At 52.9% G+C, this 25,522-nt stretch overlaps 1 protein-coding gene across 1 annotated transcript in view; it reads left to right on the top strand.

The window, feature by feature from the left end:
* SHB (SH2 domain containing adaptor protein B) overlaps positions 1-22,333 on the top strand; it is a 212,434-nt gene extending 190,101 nt beyond the window's left edge. The window contains 1 exon segment of the mRNA XM_024734432.1: positions 18,293-22,333. Coding sequence (XP_024590200.1) covers positions 18,293-18,476 — 184 coding nt within the window. The 3' untranslated portion in view covers positions 18,477-22,333.
* Positions 22,334-25,522: the final 3,189 nt, after the last annotated feature.

Consider the following 25,522-nt stretch of genomic DNA (forward strand, 5'->3'; position numbering starts at 1 on the left):
TCTCCAGGAGTTCCTAGCCCAAGCTGGGAAGAAGTGGTATTTACACGGGGAACTCAGATACTCATAGAACGTGTTTAAGGCTCCCCAAGGCAGAAAATGCTCAGGGCTGTGAAAGAGGGAAGGAACCAGAAGAGGGGTGTTTGAAGGCTGGGCAGATCTTAGACCTGTGCACAGGGTAGAGAGGGCAGCCAGGCAGAGGGAATGGTACAGAGGCAGGAAGTGCAGAGCTTGTGTAAGAACAACAGATGACATTGATGGGAGCCAAGGAGAGGGGTGGCCCTAGTCATCAGGCGGAGGAACTGGGGACTCTAACCTGTAGGGCAGGGAGCGTTCCTGAAGGTTTTGAGCAGCGTCACAGTCATGTCCCCAGAGCTGTATTCTAGAACCATTCATGAACCAGGGTGTCAAATGGAACACTTCTCTGCCTCCCTCTCCCCGACATGTCCACAGACATGCCACCCGAGCTAGCACAGTCCGAGAGGTGGGCAGCACGTGGCCATACGTCCCAAGGGGAGATCCAGGGCAGCCCTTTTAAAGATGTAGAGGGAAGGGGCTTCCCTGGTGGTGCAGTGGTTGAGAGTCCGCCTGCCGATGCAGGGGACACGGGTTCGTGCCCCGGTCCGGGAAGATCCCACATGCCGTGGAGCGGCTGGGCCCGTGAGCCATGGCCGCTGAGCCTGTGCGTCCGGGGCCTGTGCTCTGCAACGGGAGAGGCCACAACAGTGAGAGGCCCGCGTACCACACACACAAAAAAAAAAAGTAGAGGGAAAAGCATGGGCTCTGCCGCCAGAGATACCTGGGTTCGAACCCTAGCTCCGTCTCTTACCTGCTGTGTGGTTCTCGGCCAATGACTTTACCTCCCTGATCATCACCTAGAAAGCCACGTAGGCCACTCTCATGAAGTTGTTGTAATAATTAATGCAGCTCAGCAGGTATATGCCAGTCTCCGCTCCTCCCAGCTTTCCCGGAGCCTTTAGAAATTGCCGTGGAGGCAGCAAGGTGGACAGGGCTGCACCAGGTCAGGCGCCCTCGGGGTGCATCTGGGCTACATCTGCTTCTGGATGACACAGGCGAGTGTCTTCCCCGTTGCCACAGAAAGAGGGTCTGGCATTTGATTCATAAATTTGCTTCCAGGTCCAAGCTGTCTTTCTGCTCAGTCCTAAGCGTGGTGGGAAGGAGGGAGTGGGACAAGATGCCTCCTGCTCTGATTGCTAAATGAGGCCCGTCAGGTTCCTGCTTGGAGCTGGGGGTCTGTGCTGACGGCTGGGCAGCCAGTCTTTACCCAAAAGATGCTTCCTGGGAGGGTGGTGAGCGTAGCAGGGCCAGAGGAGCTGATGGGCTGCGTTCCAGGGGCGCTGGGGGCACATTTCTCTTAGAGTTGTTTTTCTTTCTTCTTTCCCCTCGTTGATTTATATAGTAGAGGAGAGAGTTTTCAAACAGTAGGCATGTCTGGGTCTAGGCAGGCGGGCCAGTGATTAATCTTAGTTTGTTGCTGCTGACAGCCAGGAGCAAGAAATAATAAAGGTTTGCGGGGCAGGGAGGGGCGGGGGATGAGGAAAGGCTGCTCGCCCTGCGATCATCGGCAGGGAGCACGGACTTCATTTCCTTCTGCCGTCTGAGCACCCCTTGTCGGGTCAACATCTGAGGCTCCAGCCCCTCAGCTCCATGGGGGCTGCTCCCATGGCCAAGCCCCCAGGGTGGTCCCCCAGACCACAGTGGAGCCTCCCCGGCCGTTGTTGGGTTCCCTGCCCAGCGTGACCTCCTGCTCCAGGATGTAGGACTCCATCACCACCACTTGCTCTTCTCTCCAGCCCGCCCTTGAGGGCAGAGCTTCAAGAAAGGCAGGTGTGTGCCGCCTGGGGCACTGCTCTGCTGACCAGGGCCCTGGGTTCCTGGCTGCCTGCTCCCGTGACTCTGCACCTCTCTGAGCTGCCAGCGGGGTGTGAGGGCTGGAGAAGGGGGAGTACAGAAGAGAGGTGGGGGTCAGGCAGACCGGCACCGAGGTAGCTGACTGACTCCAGGCAGACAGTGATGGCAGGAAGGGGTAGAGTGAGGAGGGGTTTTGACATGGGCCTTGGGAAGTGAGGAGGGTTGAGGCGGTTGGGGATGGGCAGGGTAAGGAGCTGCCCATTCTGAGGAAACAGCAGCCCGGGAGGACAGAAGCTGCCTACTTTCCAATCCACAGTTTTCAATATATCCCATCACTAATTCCTCCCCATCTCCCCAGGATAGAGGCAGCTCTGTGCAGCAGAAGACATGGGCTCTGGATCAGTCTGGATTGGGCTCTTGAACCCCAGCTCTACCACTTACTAGCAGGGTGGCCTTGGACAAAGGGACTTAACATCTCTGAGCCTCAATTTCCTCATCTATAAAATGGGTTTTACAGAGGTATTCCTGAAGAGATGATATACGTGAAGTGCTCGGCATGTGCCCAGCAGGCATTAAGTGAGTGGTAGCCCACTGTCTTTGTTACAGACTTTGGAAAGCCATGGGTTATTGAGGAAAGAGCTTGGTGTGGTGCAGAGCCTTGAGAATTGTCTGGATCTGTCCATGCCCGCAGCTACTCCCCTTTATGGTGGTGGGATTTTAGAATTTATGCAGGCTGCAACTTGAGAAAATCCTGCATTGTTATGACTGAGACTCAAATCACAGGGCTAGAGTCAAATCCAGACTGCCCTTGTTCTGGCTGTGTGACCTTGGGTAAGTCACTTAACCTCCCTGATCTCCCAGTTCTTGATCAGTACCTGAAGATGATGACCACTTCAACAGGCATTCCTTTCTGTCCCCCTCACTGTCCTGCTGACCCCTATCTCTCCCTCCACATCTTCAGACATTATGAGTCGATTACAAGAACCAGAACCTGGTCCAGGACAGTAGCTCTCATACATTAAGTACACTTGAGCAGAAACCTTGGGATTTAGGGAACAGAAAGAGACCTTTTACATCACCTGGCCCAATGCCCTGTACAGGTGGAGAAACTGAGACCAGAGAGAGGAAGAAGCTTGTTTGCCTCCCGGCTTCCCATCCAGGCCCTGTTTTCTGGCAACATTTGCATTGGCCTGAGACAAAGGGCAGGCAGGGGAGAGGGACCGTCTGCCTCTTTGCTCTCACTACACAGAGGATTTCACATCCTTTCAGGACTGATGGAGGGAAAATGAACTTTCAGCTCAATTAGTGTGCGACGTGTTTTCTCCTTCTAAAAGGTTTAAAGGAAGTGGTGCAATTAGGAGCTCCTCCAACGCCCCGTGCAGGAGACTAAATGAAGACAGTGAACTTCAGAGACAGGTTTGCAGAAACCCCGTCTGACCGTGGAGGTGTCTGGAAGGCAGATGGGGGTGAAGCGCTGGCTGCTGAGGAGGCTGCAACAGCTCAGCGAAGGACTAGGGCAGTGGGAGTAGAACAGAGCCGTGTCCTGGTAGAATTGAAGAGGGTGAGAAAGAGCGAGAAGTCAGGGGCCTCATCCAGATTCCTGAACAGCTGGATGAGTGGTGGCACCACCAGCTGCAACATGGACCTGGAATGGTTTTGGAAAACCCAGGAAACTCGTCCTAACTCAGCTGCCCAAAACCAGAGGCAAGGGGTGCCCACACTCACACTGCCAACCCATTGTCCAGAGCACCCACCAGCCTGGCGGTGCCCAGCGTGCCTGCTGATGGGCTGGGTTTTCCCTTCCTGACTTGCTGCGTCTCCCCTCCCAGCCAAGCACACGGCATTGCCCTTTGCCCCCCCGAGAGCTCCCTGGTCCCCTCCAGAGTCAGAGCCACCCTGATTACATTTCCAGCTGGTTTTTAATTATCTCACATCAGCCCCCATGAATCTCTCCGTAAGGCTCGCCTGCCGTGGGAGGCGTTCCAACTGTTGCCAGGAAGCTTCTTGTGCCCTGGGACAGGTTCCCTTCTGAGGCACTGGGTGGTCTCTTCAAATGAGAAAAATATTTCTTTCCAATCACATTTCTAACATCTTGTTAATAGGACTTATTTAATAATATTTTTGCAAAAGCCATCTGGGAATGGCTTGATTGAGAGGGCATGTGGGGTGCAGCAAGGACAGGCCATGGTGACAGATACAGACCTTGTATCTGCCATCAGCAGATACAGCAACATGGAGAAAGATGCAGTCAGGGACCAGAGGACCAGGGCCTGAACCCCACTGCTTCCACCAGCCACGAGGGTCACCCAGCAAGTTATTTCACGTCTCTGAGCCTCAGCCCCGAGGCTCAGGGAGACAGCGGAAGGGAAAGCTCTTAGTAAACCCTGAGTGTCTGTATGAATGCAGGTGGTGTTATTTACAGAGCCTTGTGCTTTCCCCGGGGGAGTATTGGGGGTCTTACTTTGCTAACAGCTAGGTACCACCACCCCACCCCCCCGCCCCGCCCCGGGAAAGGCGGTCAGCCCCCGCCCAGAGGCATTTGGCGGGGCTGGAAGCAACCAGCTTCATTCAGTAAAATCCCAAGGTTTCCTGTTCCCCATACCTTCAGGCCCTTGCAGCCAGAAGGGTCTTGAATCATCCAGGTCAAGACCCTGGCTTTCGGATGAGGGAAACAGGCACAGGAAGGGAAAAGGACCTTCCCAAGGTCCCGCAGCGAGTTGCTGGCAGAGCCCAGATGTCTCGACTCCCATCCCAGGGTTATTACCCTTCTGAGCCCATAACACTATATTTTCTCTCCCATTTTCTTCATAAACATTCTTGGTATTTGCGGCAGATTTATAAAATTGGATGTCAGATTTTATAGCTCTCATCTTTGCTCCCACAGTTCAAACGCTAAGGCTATAAAAATGATATTTTGCTGTGTATGAGTGTGGGTGTGTCACACTCACCCGTGCACACACTTCCATTTTGTGCCTCGAATCTGCCCTTTTCTGAACGAAATTGGGTCCTTTGTAGAGACGTGGATGGATCTAGAGACTATCGTACAGAGTGAAGTAAGTCAGAAAGAGAAAAACAAATATCGTATATTAATGCATATATGTGGAACCTAGAAAAATGGTACAGATGAACCGGTTTGCAGGGCAGAAATAGAGACACAGATGTAGAGAACAAACGTATGGACACCAAGGGGGGAATGTGGCGGGGGGTGGGGGTGCGATGGTGCGGTGGTGGTGGGATGAATTGGGAGATTGGGATTGACACTTATACCCTAATATGTATAAAATAGATAACTAATAACCCGCTGTATAAAAAATTAAATTCAAAAATTCAAAAAAAACCCTATGTTTTTCTGGGCAGCCCTCCCCCAGTGAGCAGCCGCCATCCTCCTTCCAGCTAAGGGTGCTTTCTGCCACTTTTAATACCTTTTTTTTTAAGGATTGTTTCACCTAGGAGGAATATCAGAAACCATTGGTTTTGGCAAAGCTGGCTTCTCAGAAATGTTTTAATTAGAACTTTTTTTCTTTTTCTGTTTTCCTTTTGAAAATCTGCACGCTGCTCACGGCCCTGGGCGGCTTGAGGATCAGCTTGTCACATTCTCAGCACAGACTTTCAGGGCAGGGGCAACAGTTCAGCAGTGTAGGTGTCACTGCTGCGTTCCTACCAGACACCAGGCCTTTGACTGGATGGGGAGACAGAGGCACATCAGAGTCTAAGCTTGTAGTCCAGGCACGGGGACAAGAATAGGTGACTACTGTGATGGAGGGAGGTGTAGCAGAGAATGAGTAAGGGAGGAAGAAAGTGAGTCTGACTGGGGGCATCTCAGAAGGCTTCCTGGAGGAGGTGGCATGTGAGCAGGGCCTAGGACGATAATAATGTATTGGGAAGTAACAGAAAGGTAGAAGGATGATTAGGTTTGGTGTTAGAGGAGAGGTCTCTGCAGTGTCCCCTCTCCCTGTGGTGCTAACTCCCTGTAGTGCCAACTTTTCGATTGTCCCCTCCACATAAGCCCCCCGTGGCCCAGGTGACTAATACTATTGTGGACAGAGATGTACCTTGTAAACTCTGAAGTCCTAGTCAGCTCTCTCTCTGTCTCCCCACAGCTTCTGCATCTCTGGCCCTTTATCTTTTCCACAATTCCTTCCCACCCCCCAACTTGCCAAAGAGTAGCCACAGGCCCCTCATTTCCACCTGACACTAAAGGTGTGTGCCCCACCCTGGCTGAACACAGCCTCCCAAGGGAAAATGCATTTACACGGTGCTGGGCAGGCGCCTTGCAGTCCCTGGTACCTGGTGTTAGAAATTGAAGAGGCTTCTGCAGCGTATCCTCTGAGGCAGGTAGAATTGTGCCAGTAACAATGATTAAAAACATGGGGGGGGGGGCAGTATATGAGTTCTGACACAAGTGATGATGAAACCACTGAGGTGGCAAATGCATAAGGTGGTGTGTGCTGGGCACACCCACCTTTCAGATTCACGGTCTCCAAATGGGAGCATAATCCCGTTTTGAGTTCAGATTTTCAGGCTAGAAAAATACTTTCTCCTGTCCTCAATTGTTCCAGTCTTACCCCCTAAAAATCTTCTGTGATGAAACAAGGGTTGACTTTTACTTTTGTGGAAGTTGTGCTTTTAAAAAGCAATCAGTTCCAATAGTAAGTAACTTTTGGGAACTCAATTACTTGCAGCCATGCTGAAAAAAACTGTAATTAACGTGGTCAAACCCTAGCCAAATAATAAAATGAAAGCTTTGTTGTGTATCAAGGCAGAAATCAATTTCATTAGGGAGCAAAGAGCCAGAGATTTAATTTTGAGAAAACTCTCCACCCTGTGGACAGAGGTTGTCAAGAAGCTGCCAGAATGAATGCCCAACATGAGAGGATTCGCCCTCCAGAGCCCAGATTACTAAGGGCTGGCAGTGACCTTTCAGAATTACGTTTGCAAACCTTCCAAGTGTGGCCACAGCCAGTGGGGCTTTTGCTTCTTAATGTTCTTGGACTGGTGCCCCTTTTGGTTTGGTCAAGAGGTGCATGTTGTCTGCACCCACTGACACTTGCATGCCAATGAGATCCTGTCCCTTGGGATGGGGAGGAGGAAGAAGACAGAGGTGGACGCTGGAGGTCGGAAGACACCAGAAAGGAGTTCAGCGAAGGCTCAGAGTGTCCACATGGTGATGGAGTCGTGTCCAGACAGCAGGGCTAATGGCCAAGTGGGACATACCCACTGGGGACACTGTCCATTTGCAGGCCAGCATGTGTATGAGAGATTGTGAGCAGCAGGGGGGACCAGGACGAGAGAGGACAGCTGGAGAGGAGCAGCCTCCGGTCTGCGCCTGCTTCTGTATTCCGCTCTCCAGGGGGCCTTCCCAGGGCAGGCAGAGCAGCTGTGACCTGCTGGAATGTGCTAAGTCACATTTCAGCTCAGAACATAGAAGGACTTTCTCATGGTCAGAGCCATCAAAGGTTGGAAAAAGTTGTACCTGTAAGGAGTAAGCTCCCCAACACGGGATAAGCCACAAAAGCTGAACATTAGATGTGAATATGGACTTTGCATCATCAGATAGAACGGTGGTTTTCAAACTTGAATGTGCATCGGAATCTCTTGAAGAGCATATTAAAAGCTGATTCAGGTTCCAGGGAGTCGCAGGCTTAGCAAATCCCCAGGGACTTTGATGTAGGCATTTTGGGGCACATTTGTAGAAACTCTATATTTGAGAAACCTGCACTCCTCTTCCAACCCTGAAACTCTGGGATGTCTGTAATGAAGGTCAGTCCTTTTGTTTAATATCTGAATAGTCATTCCTTCTTCATTGCATGGTGTGAGCACCTATGTGCTAAGTTTCAAAGGTTTAGCAGTTTGTGGGACCTCAGTGGTCACCTAGTTCTCTCCCTTTGTTGTATAGATAGATGGGGAAACTGAGGCCCAAGAGGAACTGAGGCCCAAGAGGACAGGAGCCAGGGCTGGGACCAGGTCCCTGACATCCAGTTCAGAGCTCTTTTCACTTGCTTTCAGTGACTTTAAGGAATATCATAAAGTCCGCCCCATGTCACAGATGAAGAAACTGAGGCCCAGATCCCCAAGGACTGTTGGGAGCTTTTCCACTGAAAACCACCATCACCATCATTCACATGATGTGCAAAAGGCCCTTGGCCAGGGTGTCTGGGTGGCTTAGAGTCAACTGTGTGCCTTTGAAATTCCAGCGAGGAAGAACGGACCCTCAGGTTAGAGGCAGGACCACTGAGCAAGTAGGTCTGTTTTAGCTTTCAGTTTTTAAAGGCCCTCCTGGATTTTTCCTTCTTTACTTGTTTGAGTAAAACTGTGAGTTGGATCAGGTGCTTTGTGGACGAGTCTCCTTCTTTGCTGTGCTAATGAATCAGTTGGTCAGTTAGCAAGGGACACCCCAGCCAGGAAGGGAGTTGGGTCTGGAGGATGGTGAGGGTAAGCACTGTGCTTTAAGGACAAGGATGAGAATTGGGGTGTGGGGGGATTGCTGCCTTCTTCCCCCTCCCTGCACGCACACCTCCACCTTCCACCTTGTCACAGGCATTGCTGCCTACTCTGAGCATACAGAGGCTATGGGTAGTGCCCAAGAATCCCCTACAGCGAATGGCACGGGGGCGGGGTAGGGGGGAAGGGGCACATTCTGGATTCACTGGAGAATGGGAGCAAACCTCCACCCCTTTCTGGGCCTTAATGTCGTCTGTAAAATAAGAGCAGGGAAACACTTGGTCTCAAAAGCCTCTGCTTGGTGTCTGGTCTATCTCAGAAATGTTGAATACGGAGCAATACACACAGTACTGCCATAGACCAGTATTTTTTAAGCAGAGAAGCCTCTTTCCTCATCATTCCCATTCTGTTTTCATGTGGACCCTGCTGTGTAACAATGTGCTTTTGAGAGTGTTGGGAAATACCACTCCATGTTTGGGAAAGTCGATCTCAGCGTCGTAAACACCATGCCCATAGTCACCCAGCGACAGAGCTAGGGCCAGAACCCAGGGCTGCCACCCCAGCCAGGCAGGCTGCCCAGCTGGAGGATGTGGTCTGACTGCCAACGTGGCCATGAATGGCAGACCAGGCAGACAGGGAGACACGTTCGGTGCTCAGCACGGAGCCAGCAAGGCAAACCAGATGGGCAGCAACTTCTACTCAGGCTCCTGCAGTGCAGGTGGGGACAAAGCCATGTCAGAACCCCTATAGCCTTAGCACCTGCACCATCCAGCTCGCACCTCAGGATGGTTCTTACGGGTGGGCAGTGAAAACTCCATCCCGCAGATGAGGAAACTGAGGCTCAGAGAGAGGCACAGCTCGGAGTGGCAGAAGGGGACTCAGACCCAGGTCTGGGTCCTGCTGGGTCTGCAGGTGGTGATCCCTTTGCCCTCATCTTGCTGTCCTCATCCCGGAGTACTCCCCTCATCTCACTCTCCAGCCTCACCTGGCTCAACCCCAGGTTTCCAGCTCCCCTTTTGCTATAAAAGCCCCTGTGCCCCTGGCAGCTGGTGCTTACCCTTATGGCTGCCTTTGCCCAGTCCCTGTTCTGGACCTTCCTTCAGGTACCGTGTGTTCCCCCTGCACCTGCTGGTTGGTGGTGAAGTGGGAGTTGGTCCTTGGAAACAGCCTGGAGCCCTTTGCAGCCCTTTGGCAAATTCTGTGTTGTGTCTTAAGCCCTTAAATAAGGAGCCGGATGAGTAACCTTTATCAGGTGTTCATGCTTGCTTCACACAGGCAGTCTCACTTCTCCCTCACAACTACTGTGAGGGTGGACTCTGGTACTCCCGTTTCACAGATGAAGGATTTGAGGCATGGGTGACCAGTGAGTTGCCACTGTTGAAATTTGGGGCTGGATTATTCTATGTTGTGGGGCTGTCCTATGCAGCATCCCTGACCTCCACCTGTAGATGCCAGCAGCTCCCCTGTCTCCAGACATTGTCAGATTCCTCCAGGAGGGAGGTAAACTTGCCCCAGTTGAGAACCAGTGTTCCAAGAAGAGTATGGGTGGAGAGAGGCTTGTCCTAATAGAAGGAAACCCCCCTCTACCTCACCCCAGGCCTGAATGCATTCTGTCCATCCCTCTGGCACAGATGTTAAGAAGCCTTGCTTTTGCCACTGTGCTGTCTTCAAGCCCGGGGATTCCCTGTACCTGCATGAGAATAGCCGTCCTGCCCTGCCTTAGTCCTCCTGGCCGAGGCTGGCACACCCTCCACACCACTGTGATGTCTCTCATTAGCTTGAAAACTTCAGCACTGGAGGAACCCCCTCTACCTTTTCCAGACGGGGATGCTGAGGCCCAGGGAGAGGGGACCTGCCCAACCAATGACATTAGTGGGATCAGAGTTTGAACCCAGGCATCTGACTTCAGTTCAGCCACCACCATCAACTCCACGTGCTTCAAACACAAAAGGGTCTTTGTGTTCCCGGAAGAGTCCTCTTTCCCCTTCCTAAAGCTCTGAAACATTTCATGTCACCCCTCCCCCTGCCTCCACCTCTCCCCTTGCAGTTTTCATGTGCACTTGCTGGAGCCTGAGGACTGCTAGGAACACTGACCAGAGAGACTGCACAAGTCATCCAGCCTGCCCCCATGCATCATTACCCTCCCACTTACATGCCCCCAGTGATGGGAGGCTCACTCCCTCAGCTGTCAGTCTGGATCATTAATATCTTCCTGGTTGACACTTTGTTAGTCTACTCCTGAGAAAATTGCCCCAGATCAGTTCATTTTGACCTATGCTGCCTTGCGTGGCACAAAACAAGCTTATGCCTCTCCATGTTTGCCACGAGATGCATCTGCCGGCTCTCCTTCTGCCTGGAGATGGCTTTTCATCATGATTTACTGAAGGCCCTCTCCCTGAGCCACCAACTTAGAGCTTGAGAAATGCCCGGGCTTCCTGGGGAGGCTTATCACTGCCAGTGTGCTTATTGAAAGTCTAATTATTTGGTTGTAAATCAAGTTGTTTGGCTCAGCGGTGTTCACATTTAGATGTTTGTTCACCATAACTTGGCGCGTGTGTCTTTGGCTTGTCCCCCTGAAGGCCATTTCAGAAGGCAGTGGGTGGCATGTGACCTCATAAGCCCCTTCCCGCAGCTCCTCAACCCCTAGAACATCTCAGCTGGAAAGGGCCTCCACGCCCCTCACCCCATGCATTGCACAGTTGGAGAACCCCGACACACAGCTAGAAGGACTCACGTCCTGGCCCCCTGGTTCAGAAAGCCCTGGTGTCCTCTCACTGTGACTCAGGCAGGTTGCTTCTCCCTCTGGCCCTTGGTGTTCTCGTGTGTGCAGTGGGTGTCTTGCAGATAATGCCAGCCCTCCCAGCTTCTTTGTGAAGCCACAGGTTGGTCCAGTCCGACGGCAGCGGTGGCAATCACATTGTACACGTTTGTTCTGCCAGGCTCCCAGGCCCTGTGCTGGTAGTTCACAGCACGTGCAGATGCCAGCCTGACATCCTCAGGAGATGTCAACCAGGTGCCTTTCCCCTGAAGGCCCCCATCACTTGAGATCTGGGTATTTTTTTCCCACAGCGGGCCCAGGGCTCTCCTCAGAACATGCTTCTCTGCAGGTACTCAGGAGTGTTTCTGGAGTGGCTTGTTTCACAGATGTGGCGAGGAGTTTCTCTGTAGACACTTACCCAGCAAAATATCCCATCTCCCAGGAGGTCAAAGAGCAGACGTCCTGAATCAGAGCCATCTGCTTGCAGAGGCAGCATTGCTGAGCAGGGGGCGGGGTTATGGCAGGAAGTACCTGTTTTGTAGGCCCCTAGGTGGCCATGGAGGCAGGAGGTATCTTGCCATGGTCACCCTCCAGGCTGGCTCCCTTGGGATGCTCCCTCACCCAAGATCACAGTAGATCAGCATTAGAGCCGGGCTAGAACACACCCATGCCCAGTTAATTCGATACAAACGTCCGTGTCCATCTCCACTCCGACTTGGGTGCACACTTCTGGGGTCAGAAGGACCTGATGGGCTGGTCTCATGCCCTCTCCACGCTGATCACAAGACCTGTGCTCTGAGAGCTCTGAGGGTGAGTGCTGGTTGCTGTTGTCATGCTCATGGAGAGCAGGCGACACCTCCCTCCCCTGAGAATCATCCTGCAACCAATTGTTGAGGGCTTTCAGATGCCCAATTTCATCCTTCCTCTTCTCTTAACCGACCTGGCCTCAGGAATCTTTGCACGATGTAAGATTCAACTTTTTAATTAAAATAACCCACAAGAAGAGGAAGAGGGCTTCCCTGGTGGTGCGGTGGTTGAGAGTCTGCCTGCCAATGCAGGGGACACGGGTTCGTGCCCCGGTCCGGGAAGATCCCACATGCTGCGGAGCGGCTGGGCCGGTGAGCCATGGCCGCTGAGCCTGCGCGTCCGGAGCCTGTGCTCCGCAACAGGAGAGGCCACACAATGAGAGGCCCACGTACCACAAAAAAAAAAAAAAGAAGAGGAAGAGATACAGCCACTTTGAGATCTGCTGGGCCCCAGAGTGGGGAGGGCCTGGGCCCTCAGGAAGATGTGGTTTTAGGAGGGAACTTGTGTCACATTCATTTTGTTTATCTAGGCCTGGGCAGGGGGCACTGGCTGGCTCTGTACCCTTGAATGATTTCTTGTAGAATCCCAAGGAAAGAAAAAGGTTTGACCCATTCTTCTCTGTGGCTTGTGGCTTCCCTCAAGTGAGACTTCTCTTTCCAATTGGAGAGGCAGGTGCCTTTGTACCCCCTGCAGAGGTGACCCTCTAGGTTCTCCCCATGGCTCTGCCCCTCACTAAGCTGGCTCCTCCTGGGACCAATGCTGACCAGGCAAAGCAGCCACTGTGTCTGGCCTTGAAAGAGGCAGCTTCTACCCAGCTTCTACTCAGGGACCTGGTGGGGTCGCCACCAGCCTGCCCTCTGGAGCTTACAGTCCAGAGAGGAAGATGCTCGGGGCCTCATTTCCTCGGCTCAAAATAGACACTCATTAAATAGCTGCTGAGTGGTTGGATGGACAGATGAATGGAGTGCTCGGCTATGCGCCAGGCATGTGCTGAGGGCCCAAAGGGGAATAAGGCTTGACCTGCTGAGAAATGTCCCAGTGAACAGAGTTCCCGACCTCAGGAGCTCACAGAGCTGCAGGGACCTGGACACCTGGATCCGTCTGGTTGGGTGGCTGAGCAGGGGAAGACGAGGCTGCAGTGGTAGTGTCAGGGCCCTGAATGCTTACCACAGGCTTCAAAGTCAGACAGACACAGTGAAATCCTGGTCCCACTGTGTCCCATGGGACAAGGCACACAACCTCCTTCAGCCTCAGTTTCCCCATCAGTAAACAACGGTAGTCACACCAAGCAACTTATCAACCTTGCTGTGGGCTTAAATGAGGTAACGTGTAGCAGTGGCTCAGCTCAGTGCCTGGTGCACAGTGGGGTTCAAGCATTCATTCTGCAGTGGCAGTGGGGAGCCCTGGATGGTTTCGAGCTGAGGGACAGTGTTCTGGGGCATCTCAGTGAAGAGAGCAGCTCCCCAACCACCTTTCAGTAGAGGTAAACCAGAGATCACCTCTGTGTGTGGTTTCCTGTAACCAGGTCCTACATGCTAGTCCCAAAGGGCAATTTCCTTGCCTTCTCCTGCATAAATATTATATGCAAGTATTTTTAAGTCACTTCATTGTGAAAAGAAGCGATTTAACATAACTATTACCCAAGGTTCTTCATGAAATATGCATCAAGCAATTAGGTCTAAAAGCAAGAGGTGAGGCCTCACACCCTGTTCGGGCCAGCAGCTGCAGGCTGAGTGATGTTTTATTAAAGCCCATGATTATGAGACAAGGTGGGGTCTGTTATTAGGCCCAGCGCGCCAGGCACGTTTGATAATCCTGGTGATGAGGAGGTGCTTTTTGTGATGATAATGAGCCATTTGAACGCCCTGACAGCCATAGCATCCCCAGCCTCTACCAGCCTTACAAGACTCATTAGTTAGGTCACCCACTGGAGACACCCCTAATTGTGACTTAGCTCTTGCAAGATGTCCTATCAAAGGAGACGGGGCTGACACAGGAGTTTGGCAGGCGGCGGCCTGTCTGAGATCCCCGGGGACCCATGCCTTCTCAGAAGCAATGATGGGAGGTGGCCTGGGACCCGGCCTACCTGGTCCTGGACGCGTGGGCCCCAGGTTCTTGCCATAACCACAGCTTACCTTGCTGTGTGCCTTGAGCCAGAGTGCTGCTCTCTCTGACCTGTTTCCTCCAGGGTACCCCAAGAGGGGTGAAACGAGATGGTCCCCAGGTTGCTTCTTGCTCCAAAAGTGTCCAGAGCACCACAGCATCCCTGGGCATGCTGGTTATCTGATGCACCCTCTCTTCTCCCTGGAAAATTTAATCCTTTCTCTTATTGTGCTGGATGTCATCTTCTAAGTAGAGTTGGGAGTCTTTTTTTTCTTTTTTTTTAAATATAAATTTATTTATTTATTTATTTTGGCTGCATTGGGTCTTCGTTGACGCTTGCGGGCTTTCTCTGGTTGTGGCGAGCGGGGGCTACTCTTCGTTGCGGTGCGTGGGCTTCTCGTTGCGGTGGCTTCTCTTGTTGCAGAGCACGGGCTCTAGGTGCACGGGCTTCAGTAGTTGCGGCACGTGGGCTCAGTAGTTGTGGCGCACGGGCTTAGTTGCTCCGCGGCATGTGGGATCTTCCTGGCCCAGGGCTCGAACCCACGTCCCCTGCATTGGCAGGCGGATTCTTAACCACTGTGCCACCAGAGAAGCCCCCGAGTTGGGAGTCTTTAAAGCCATCCCTGGCAGCTGTTTTTAAATCTTCAACTGTTGTTAGGTGGCACCTCGCTCGTGGGGACCTTGTGACCCATCAGGGTATATCACTGCCACACACCCCGTAGCTATGTGTTGGCAAGGCTCTGCCTGACCTTTGCATAAGTCCGGGTTTGACAGATTGTCTCAGAAAGAAATCCTGCTTACCTCGCAGGGCCCCCCAACTCCGTGTGATGGTCCCTCCGTGGCTGGGGACTCCGCCGGTCAGGACACACTGTCCCCAATCCCCAGGATGGCCTTTCACTGCTAGCCCCTGTGCTGCTCTGACCCATCATCAGCCCTGCAGGGTGGGTGTCGTGGGGACTGAGGCCTGGAGTCAAGGAGTCACTTGTTCAGGCTCTGATGCCTCTCGCCCACCACGCGCCTGGCCTCACGTGGAGTGTTGGGGGCTAAGTAGGGCTCTCTCCTGGAGCTGGACAGCACTGAGGTCAGGAGCGTGGGCTCTGGGAAAGGCCCACCAGGGAAGGAAGCAGCATCGCCACTGCTGATTGCTGTGTGACCCTGGGTCAGCCACCTCCCATCTGAGTCTCAGTGCTTAGCACATGGCCTGGCTCACAGGAAGTGCCCAGGACACATCGGCCTGAGGGCCATCCGGGCCAGTACCCTGTGACAGCGGCACTGGAGGCCGTGGGCAGCAGTGGAGGAGGTGGGGCGTGAGGCTGCCTCGACCCCTTCCTGCAGGAAGCCCTCACCGTGTGGGCAGCAGATTATACTCATACACATGGAATCCAGGACCTTAGGCCCAGAAGCACCCTCAGAGGCCATCCAGTTAGTCTCCCCATGGGTCCAGTGGGGGCAGGGAATGAGCCCAGTACGGCCCAAGGAGAGCCTCAGGTCCAGAGAACCAGAGGGTGCAGTGCGTGAGCCCAGGGGGAAGGGCCGTTCCTGCCGGGGCTGCAGGGTGAGGGCCAGCTCTCCCTCTGCCGGGAATGGTCAGGCCCTGGACTCAGGGGTCACGGGCCTGAGTTCTCTGCCTTGGGCTCCGAACTTTGTAACTGCCTGCCCCCTCAGTACAGCCCAGCTCAGGGTTATAAACTAGTGTGTACTGAAATACGAGCGTCAGAAGAACAAACAGTGGGCCTGGAGAGTCAGGAGGGACTGCAGGAAGGTACCAGCGGCTGCCTGTGTCTGTTGAGGTGGAGGCGTTAGTGTGGAGTTCCTAATATCTGGTGACCTCGCAAGCCCTCGGCCTGGGAACAGAGGAGCTTCAGCTTCTGTCTCTGGGTCTGTCCTCTGTTACCATCATCCCTGCCCACTTCCCTCACTGAATATTTTAAGAACAACTGGTGTGAAAATACCCCATTAACCCGTATGAGTTATTTTCTTTAACCTCCTTAGAAATTAAATCAGCTCCCCCTGCAACTTCGTACCTGCAGTGCCATGAGAGCTTTGGCGTTCAGACCAGGACACAACTGGTTGCTGTGATCTAACACATCCTGCGCTTTGCAGCCCCAGCTGTAGACTGTGGTACATGAAGCCCAAAATATCACCCCACACAGAGGGCATGACATGTCCAAGGCCACACACACCCCCCCATGTCACTCACCTGCAGCTCCAGCTCTGCTGTCTCCTGTCCACACCCCTTCTCCAGGCAAAGCTGAGCACGTGGCCTCCCAGAATGCAAAGCTTTTTAACTGTGCCTGGTTTTCTTAGCCACACAATTTCAGCCCTGCCTTCAAGGAATTACAGCCCTTTCCAGGCCAGCACAGATTTGCCATCTCTCCATGGATGTGGGTAGCAGGTAGCGGAGTCTTCGCTCAGAGGGAGTTGCACGTTTTTTCACTTAAGGCGTGCACCAGTTCCTTTCTAACAGCTTAAGCAAGTGTGCCTCCTGCTTCTAGATGTGACAAGGCAATTCTCCAATGAAATGACCCTTCACTGAGGAGCAGAACTTGCCACAGGCTCTGTAATTAGAACATTGTCAGCCTTAAAAAATCTTGATTTAAATTTCAGTTCTTTACAGGAATTATTCTCCCTTGAAACATAATTGCACTCCGAACAATTTCCTTTAAGCTAAGGGTGACATCTCTAAATACGTTATTATGAGCAGCTGTATTGCTCAGTGCTTGCACTTCATTAAGCATTTGCTCTGCCCATTTGAAAATGGTCCTGCAGTCCAAATTGACGCATTAATAGAGCAGGCGCCGGTAAGCGTGTGGAACCCGGTCCCGGATGGAAGAGATGTGGGGACAGCTGAAGCAAGAAGAATCAAAGCTCAGAAGGACTACAAACTGCAAACCTGTGTCCACACGGAGCTCTCGGCCTTGCCTGGGGTGGGCCTGGTCTCCTAGGAGCCGGGCCTCTAGGGCTGCTCACAAGTTATCGGTGCCCAAGGATGGGCTCTGGAGAAGGCGCAGGAGGTCAGAGCCCCAGCTTTCTCACTAAGTGACACACCCTCAGTAAATTTGGACTGTGCTTTGGAAACCAAGCATCCACAAGTGTGGTGGCTAAATCTTGGAGCTGAGTGAGCAGGGAAAGGGCAGCCTGAGCACAGGCAGGTTGATGGAGGGGTTAGCGACCCGATGTGGCCAGAGTCCTGGGTGGGAGGCGGGAGAGGTCTGCTAGGGCCGGGTGGAAACAACACCCCACCCAGCATGCTGGTGCAGCTGGCAAGCTGCGAGGGTCACGGACATAGGGCTCTGCTCTGACCTCCAAGGAACCCACCCACTACCCATTTCGGAGGATGCTGAGCATGGTGGGCACAGAGCCTGCGCACTCCTCTGGAGCTCTCAGGGGAATTGAGAAGATGGACAAGTAATCACAGTTCAGGAGGGCGAGTGCTGATGGAGGCGTTATATCCTCGGTGCAGCTGGAAGAAGGAAGGAGCTCTGCCAGTGGGAACCTGGAAGACTTCCTGGCAGAGGAAACACTACACCTGGACCTTGGAGAAGGAGGCAGGCAGGTTTTACTGAGCAGAGAGAGGAAGCACAGACAGGAGAGTGCCTGCATTGGGGCAAAGCTGGGGAGCACACATTCTCCCTAGATTCTATTGGCTTAGAGCAGTCACGTGACTACAGTGGCTACAAGGGAGGCTGGGAAATGTAGTCCCTGGCTTGGCAGTTCCATACTACTGAAGAGAGAGCATCAGTTTTTGGAAAACAGCTCGCCTGTCATCCTGCCACACTCTTTTTCCTACTCCGTGAAGTGGGGGTGATGACCCCTGTCCTGCCTACTTGTCAGGGCATTGGGGACTTAAACACTGTGCCCGCAGGGCAAGGCTTAAATTCTCATCTGCATCAGTAATAGGAAGAGGGGCCAAGTTTGGGGGCTTCTTTGTTTTCCTGAGGAAGTCCCTCAAAGCTCCTGAGGTCGAAAGACTCTCCTACAGTGTTTGCTGCCGATTCCCTGTCTGCTGCTGGGATTGAGGGGGCTCTTAGGTACAGCTGCATTTCAGCCGGTCCTGGGCTCTGTTCCTGGCTGGGAGAGGTGCAGCTCAAGTCTGCTTCTTGGCTGGGATCTCTTCTGTCCCGGGCAGCAAGGAATCTTCACACCTTAGCAGGAATATGGCCAGAGGGAGAGTTCTCTTGGATAATGAGTGTGAATTCGTGACACACCTCGGTTCAGAGCAAAAGTGAGTAGCTCTCTAGGAATTGCTTTCCTGATTGCTCTTGGGCCTTCATCATTCTGCACGTCCTAATACTCTCTGCGCTTTGTTCACAGGAGCAACCAGGGCTTCATGCACATGAAACTGGCCAAAACCAAAGAGAAATACGTCCTGGGTCAGAACAGCCCCCCGTTCGACAGTGTCCCAGAAGTCATCCACTACTACACCACCAGAAAGCTGCCCATCAAAGGGGCCGAGCACTTGTCCCTCCTCTACCCCGTGGCTGTGCGGACCCTGTGAGCCCCTCCCTGCCCTGTGACAGGGCCCAGACGTGGAGGAGCCGGTGGCCCCTGCCGACCCGCCCGGCCGCTGTTGCCAGCCGTGTCCAGTTTGTGTCGTGTGTATGGTACTAGCACACCACTGCATGTCTCTAGAATGCTGTTGCCACTCATGGGGGCTGGAGAAGGCCTGGATAAAGACTGAGGGACGGCCAGCCCGCCACCGCAGCCCCCTCCCCCAACCCCTCTTCGAGTTTCTGTGAATTAAAATATTTGCAAATCCAAAGAGATGCCTTCCAGGATGAACAAAGGAGAGCAGCTCCGAGGGGCGGGGCGGGAGCTCCCGGGGTTGCAGCTCTTTGTTCTCCAGCCGTCAGGAATTCACACCTGTGTACGGGGTGCAGTTTTCCCACCGGGGCCCCACTGGTGCTGGGAGCCAAATGCTGGTGCTTTGAGAGCCCTGAAGGCCCTGGGAATCCCGCCTCCCCTCTGGTGTGTGTGTGTCAGCGTGTGTGTGCGAGTGTGAGCACATACGTGGGAGAACATGGCCACACACAGATATAAGCCCACTAGTCCACTTTTAGCCATTCAGTGTAATCATTAGGAGGTCTCCAAGGAATCATTGTGCGGTCAAGAAAAGGATTCAGTTATTTATGAATAGGGTGTGTAAATAAAATAGTCATTTAATATATATTCTCATCCCTTTTTTTAATATACCGCAGTGGGTCTCTGGGGGGGCCAGTGCTTACCTGCGGGTTTCGTCCCCAGAGCAAGGTGTGTCCCCTCTGGGCACGTGGGAAGGAGGCAGAGCCCCCAGCTCAGGGCTGAGGCAGCCGCTGGGGCAGAGGGATTTGCTTTGCCCCCTGAGAGTCGAGCTGCAGGAAGGCGCATTCAGGCTCCAGCAATGGTAGCCTCAAATGTTGACTCAGCACCCACGCTCCCCCTTCTGCCTACAGCGATGCAGTGATGGCAGGTCTGTGTTAACCCCTCAGGTGCACAGCACCCAGCAGTGCATAAAGGGCTCTCCCCATTAACTGGGGTCGCTGCTACCCTGTGAGGCATTTAACATGTGGGGAAAAGGAGGCTCAGAGAGGGAAAGTAGCTTGTCTAAGTTAACACAGCCCATAAGCAGAGGATGCTCTAGAGCCAGTGCTTTGGCTCTACATGGCCTTGCTGTCACCCTGGGAGAAAGCAAATCCTGACCTCTCGGGACATGGAGCCGGAGCTCCTGGTCGTCCGCACTGCCTCCACACAGATAAGAACACCCGCACACACACTCCCACACTCCACCCCTATCTAGCCCCTGCCCTTGACAGGAGCGGGGGTCTTGCTCACATAGCGCAGACCCTCAGTGAGATTGCTGTTACTCAGTTCCCCTTCCTTTCCCTCCCACCCACCTACCACCGTACCATGCATGTTAAATGCAGTGGAAGAAAGAGAAGAATACCACCCAGCAGCATGAAAGGCATGGCTTCCATCCACTGAAGGAGGTGCAAGGGATCCAGAGAGAGCACAAGTGTCAGCGCCTTCGCCAAGCACACGTCAGTCTGCCTGCCAGTGGTCTGAGCACAATGGAATTTCGGTGACCATCGTCCCCAGCAGGAGGGGGCTGAACCGAGTTTGAACATCACCAGCACTGCCAGGCCTTCCACGATGCTTCAGACTCACCGTTCACATTAGAGACAGAGGCCCAGCGAGGAGAGAGGACTTGCCCCGGCCGCCTGTCAAGCCAGGGCAGGGCAGGACTAGAATCCGTGCCCCTTTAGGTGGCTGCTGTGGATTTTTGTGGGTTGTGGCCAAAGCTGTTTCCTTGGCATCTACTTCCTGCCCAGTCCAACTCTTGGGTCAGCCTCCCGAGTCCTCGTCTCAGTCCGGGCAGCCCGAGACCCTCCCATCCATGGATCCCACAGGCCCATCCACCTCATGGTTGCCTCATTGCCTGTGGCCTGGGTCTAGTCTCCAAAGCCTCAATCCTGACCTTTTACCCGCTTTGCGTTTTCCAAAACATCCTTTAAGGCAGGAGTACCTGGAATGATTCACGCTTTCCTCTTTATTTATTTATTTTTCTGGTGAGTGAGAAGATGAGTGAGGAGTTGGCACTTATCCAAACAGAGGTGCTGAAGGAGACTGGATCCCAAGGATCCAGTTAGACGTTGGGGACGAGGAAGGCTGCCCATGGAGCCAGGGGTGGGGTGGATTTTGCATTAGTGCCTCGTCCTCCAGCAAGTGCAGATTCCCACAGGGCCCTTCCTGAGGCCGCAGGTGGGGCAGTGCAGGAGCCCACAACCCTTCTCAGTGGACAGTCTTCAGAGCAGACCTCTCCTCAGAAGAGGCTCTGCCTGTGGTCTGAGGAAAACCGAGGCTGCTTCGCCCTCTGGTCTTGCCTTTGCTCTTTTAAGGGATTCCTGGGCCCTCCCTCCTTCCCCTGTCTTCGTCTTCCTGAAGTTTCCCTGGGAGGCCCAACCGGCAGCTCCCCATTGGGACTGAGGACGGCAGAGGAGCCAGCTTACAGGATGGGAGCTGCTAAAAGGAATTTTTTTCCTTAATTTTATGAACCTCTCCCTCTTCTTCCTCTAATTGTGACCGTTTCCTCTGTCGGCGTGTATTCATGTTTTCTTGGACATCTAACAATTGAAACAGCTTTTCCCTTTCAGAAACACTCACATTCAGGTTACTGGCGTTGGTTGGGGTTTTGTTTTGGCTTTTTTTTTTCATCTGCTGCCAATTAATGGGGGAAAAAATGAGCTGGATTTCTTTGAGGGAAAAAAAAAAAGCTCCCTGCCACACAATATCTCGCCTCAGCATTTTGTCTCAGAACACAACCTCTAGCCCCTAACAGGCTGCGTTGCTCAGAGCCACAGGACTGTCGGGTTTTTTCCCCTTTCTTTCCCTCCGTCGCTGGCTTCATTATTGACCATAATGCCCCGACCACTTCAGCAGTAATGTCCTTGAGCACTGAGGAGTCAGGGCCTTTTGGGCAGTGCCCCGCCCGCCCCAGAACAAGATGACAGCCCAGAAAGAAAGGAGGCTTTGTGGGGAGAGATGGCCCACCTGCCTGTCAGGAGAGAGGCTCACAGAGCACCTCTTCTAAAGAAAATGGTAAAAAGGCTCCTCTTCAGGAAACTCAGCCAATCCCAGCTGAGCTGTGCCTCCCCTCCCAGGGCAGTTCCAGGCTGGTGCCCCTCAGTGGCGAGTGGGTGAGCAGAGGGGAATCATGGTGTAACTTCCAGGAAGGGCCTGGCGTCAACAGGTGGAGCCCTTGGCAGACGCTCTGCTTCTCCTACAGTCACAGGACCCGGAGATTGCCTTTTTAAGATTTGGAACACCGAGCTCTGGCTGGCTTCAGGGAAGTGCTTGCTGTCACTTGACCAAGGGCCCAGCAGGGACAGACATCCGGGCTTACCATGTGCTCTCACAGACCCCAGGGACAGTGCGTGCAAAAGTGGGCAGACAGGGCAGGCTGGCATTTGGAGTTGGCCCATCGATGCTCATGAAGGGTCCTGGCTGGATCAGATGGTCATCCAGCAAACTGCCATGTCATCCAGCAAACCGATACCTTCCAGAATTGATTACCAGCAAAGACAAATGGGGCAAGTTGTCCGGTGGAGCCAGCACAGCCCGGGGCTGTAGATGCAGGAGCACCTTCCAGAACCCCCCAGAGACCCACTCAGGTATCCCCTAGGCACTGACAGCCCCCAGCCCCTCCCCTTTCCTCAGGGCTGTTGTGTCACTGCCAGGAGCCTTGGGACTGCCACCTACTGCGAAAAAGTGTCCTGTAAAGATCTACTGATACAATAATTCTGTGCGATAAGCTGGATAAGCTGTATAATGTATATTTAATGTGAAGCTTTTAATATACAAGTGTCTTGTTTAAATGTACCTCACTGAGCACGCATGTTTTATTTCCTTAAAATGCAAACGTGTGCCCCAGGATCTAGTTTGATTGCAGCCTTCTCGCAGAAGCTGAAGTTCTGCCATCATCCCCCAAAGGTGGATCTTACAAGAAGAAGGAACCTTCCTGCTTCCTAATTAGGAGGAAGCTAGAGCCCTAGTGAGCTTGTTAAATGGAAACACATTAATTTGTTCAGCAAACATTTGTTGAGTGCCTACCCATCCTTGGGCCTGGTGGATACAGAGGAGAATAGGACCCAACCCCTACCCTCAGGAAGTTTCCAGTGTGGCGGAAAAACAAACAGGCAACTACACGTGATGTAATAGACGGGGGCCGTGCGTGCCCAGATGAGGGGGAGTTGAATCTGCTTGCAGCTGAGGAACAAGTTGGGCCTTGGCGGATGAGTGAGGAGCCTGGAAGCCTGGTGTTCCCGGCAGAGGTAACAGGTGGGGGGATGATCGGGGGAGTCAGATAGGCCTGGTGTGGCACAGCCTGCATGGTAGGAGATGGCAAGGTCTCTGGGCCTCCAAGGGCTTCATCCGGTGGAGGCAGAAGAACAGAGCAGGGCAAGGGGAGGGGCGTCAATCCCCTTGTGGCCGGAAGCCATTTTTGGTCTCCCTGAAGACTAGGAGATGCTGGCCTGTTTCCTGGAGAGCGGCAGGCAGGGCGTGACGGGCATACTGTTTCCCATTGTGTGCTCTCATGCCATCATCATGATGATGTCCTTATGCAGCCTGAGCAGGACGGTCTGTAGCCCAAGCCCCTTCCTCACACACAGGTCAGCACCTGAGGAGGCATAGGGACCCCTGGCTCGCCTGGAAGCCTGCTCTGGAGTGGAGGCCGACTCCCACCTGGCCCTGGAGGAACTCACTGCCTCTCCCTCTCTCCCAAGGTTGTGGCCCGCTGTGCCCCAGTGGGCCTCTTCCTCCCCCACTACCCCCAAGTCTCAGGCTTCGATTCCATATTCCAGTAACCCAGACAGAATCCACACCTCCAACTCCTAAGCCCCTCAGAGCACGCCCCCACCACAGCACACACACACACACACACGCACGCACACGCACACACACACACACACACACACGGCTCCCTGTTCAAGGGATGGCAAAGCCTGGCATGTTCCTGGGCCCACCAGGCCGATGCCAGTGCTCTGTGACCAGGAATATTTCCTGAAGAGAGGAGAAAAATGTCTCTGGTGGTCACTTTTATGTTTGGGAGAGTTTTTAATTTCCGTTTTGGTTCAATTTAACAAACATGGAGCATGAAACAGGGCCTGGAACGAGCTGGTGACCTGGAGCAGGAAGCTGAGCACAGGAAACATCTTCCTCAACTAGTCGACAGGAAGTGGTGGACGACCTGCCCTCCCTCATCTATGCACAGAGACCAAGCGGCGTGGGCCAGAAACTGAGGTTCAGAGAGGGATAGGAGGTTGCTCAAAGACACACAGCAAGTCCATCTCCACATACCACCGGTGCTTGAGGGTGGCCAGCTCAGAGGGTTACTCTGGCCAGTGCAGCAGCTCTGGGAAGACTGGGGTAGGGGTGGGGATTCTTCTAGGATAGAGTTTATGAAGCAGTTCCTTCTCTCTTGCTCCCTCCTGAGTGGGAGCGTCCCAGCCTTCAGTGACTAGTATCATCTCTGGCTTTGGGGGACAGTTTTGAAGGGGCCATGATCTGACTGGGTGGCAGGATGTCACCAGTGTGGTTCTGGCTCCCTCATGTGGTTCTCTTCAGCATTGCAGCCAGTCTCAGGGGGAGGGGAAGGCAGCTCTTAAGTCACTTGGCCTGTTACACAGACAGAAACTGAAGCCCAGGCTCATATCCTAACTCCATCCTTTCCAGCTGTGTGACGTGGGCAATGTGCAAAAAGCTTCCATTTCCTCCACCGTAAAATGGCACGAGAAGTGACCTCACGGGTTATTGCAAAGATTACACACAGCCTTGGATGAACGCCCTTCGCATGCCTGAGTTTTCGTCAAACTTCAGACAACGTCAGCTACGATGAGAACAAGGTGAGCTTTCATAGGAAAGGCAGGGGTCATTACAGCCACAGGATTTCAAAGGAAAGAGGGTCTGGGGTTCCAGGAAGGCTGGGGCATTTTAGGAGGTGAAAGAGGAGTCCACTTTACAAATTAAAAATACCCCAGCTCTATTGAACATCATGAAGGATCAGCGTTCAAGATCCTTTTCCTCTCCAGACTGAAGTCCAGAGTGCCTCTCTCCATTCCCCTACCGCTCATCTTCTGCTGTCCCATCTTTATTTATTTAAATTAATGCTAACATACTAGACTATTTAAACAATAAGCAGGTGTTGTGTTTACTATTTAAATAATTGTCACATCTGTTTATTTCAATATTAAACCTATTTATTGTCTTTATTGTTTAAGCATCAAATCCATGCAGTGTCTTTACTGTTTAAATATTAAACACATATCATGTTCATTATTTGTCTGTCTCCATCCACTAGAATGTAGACTCCATACAAGCAGGGGTCTAGGAGAGCTCCTGGCACATAGCGGGTGCTCAATAAGTATTTGTTAAATGATTTAACAATGGTAAAAGTTCCCATTTACAGCGGGCTTACTGCCATCGGGAAAGCCTCCCTCAGGGAGGCAGAAGGTGGGTTCAGGAAGGATCCTCATTCTGAAGTGGGGATATTGAGGCTCTGAGAGGGGGAGAGCTTTGCCCCAGGTACAAAACCAGGAAGTGGTGGTTCTAGGATTCAAACCCAGGTCTGCTGACCTTGCAACATGCCACATCTAGTTCAGTGCATCCTACCTTTGACTCGTCATATAGTTCACGTGGGCCTCTTGTAAATTACAAATTCCTAAGCCCTTCTGGGAGATTTTGAGTCAGTAGGTCTTGGGTGGGCGCCAGGAACCTGTGTTGGTAACAAGCTCCTCAGGTGCCTTATGATTAGAGAGTCCTGTGTAAAGGGCCAGTCTCCCCACTGCCCTGCAGCTCACCATCCACAGATCCTTCCCCAAGGGCCAGGCAGCAGTTCTCAACAGTGCTTCTGTTCTCAAAAATGGTGGAGGCGGTGCAGTCCCAGCCTCACCTCTTGATACATACTCAGCTCAAGCAGGTCACAGGACTTCCCTGAGCACACAAATGATGTGTAAACCAGAGGGAATAACTATCAAGTAACTGCTTGGAAGACCCAAAGACTATTGTGCA

The sequence above is a fragment of the Neophocaena asiaeorientalis genome, unplaced genomic scaffold (assembly GCF_003031525.2).
Source record: "Neophocaena asiaeorientalis asiaeorientalis breed wild unplaced genomic scaffold, Neophocaena_asiaeorientalis_V1.1 scaffold192, whole genome shotgun sequence".
Classification (NCBI taxonomy): domain Eukaryota; kingdom Metazoa; phylum Chordata; class Mammalia; order Artiodactyla; family Phocoenidae; genus Neophocaena; species Neophocaena asiaeorientalis.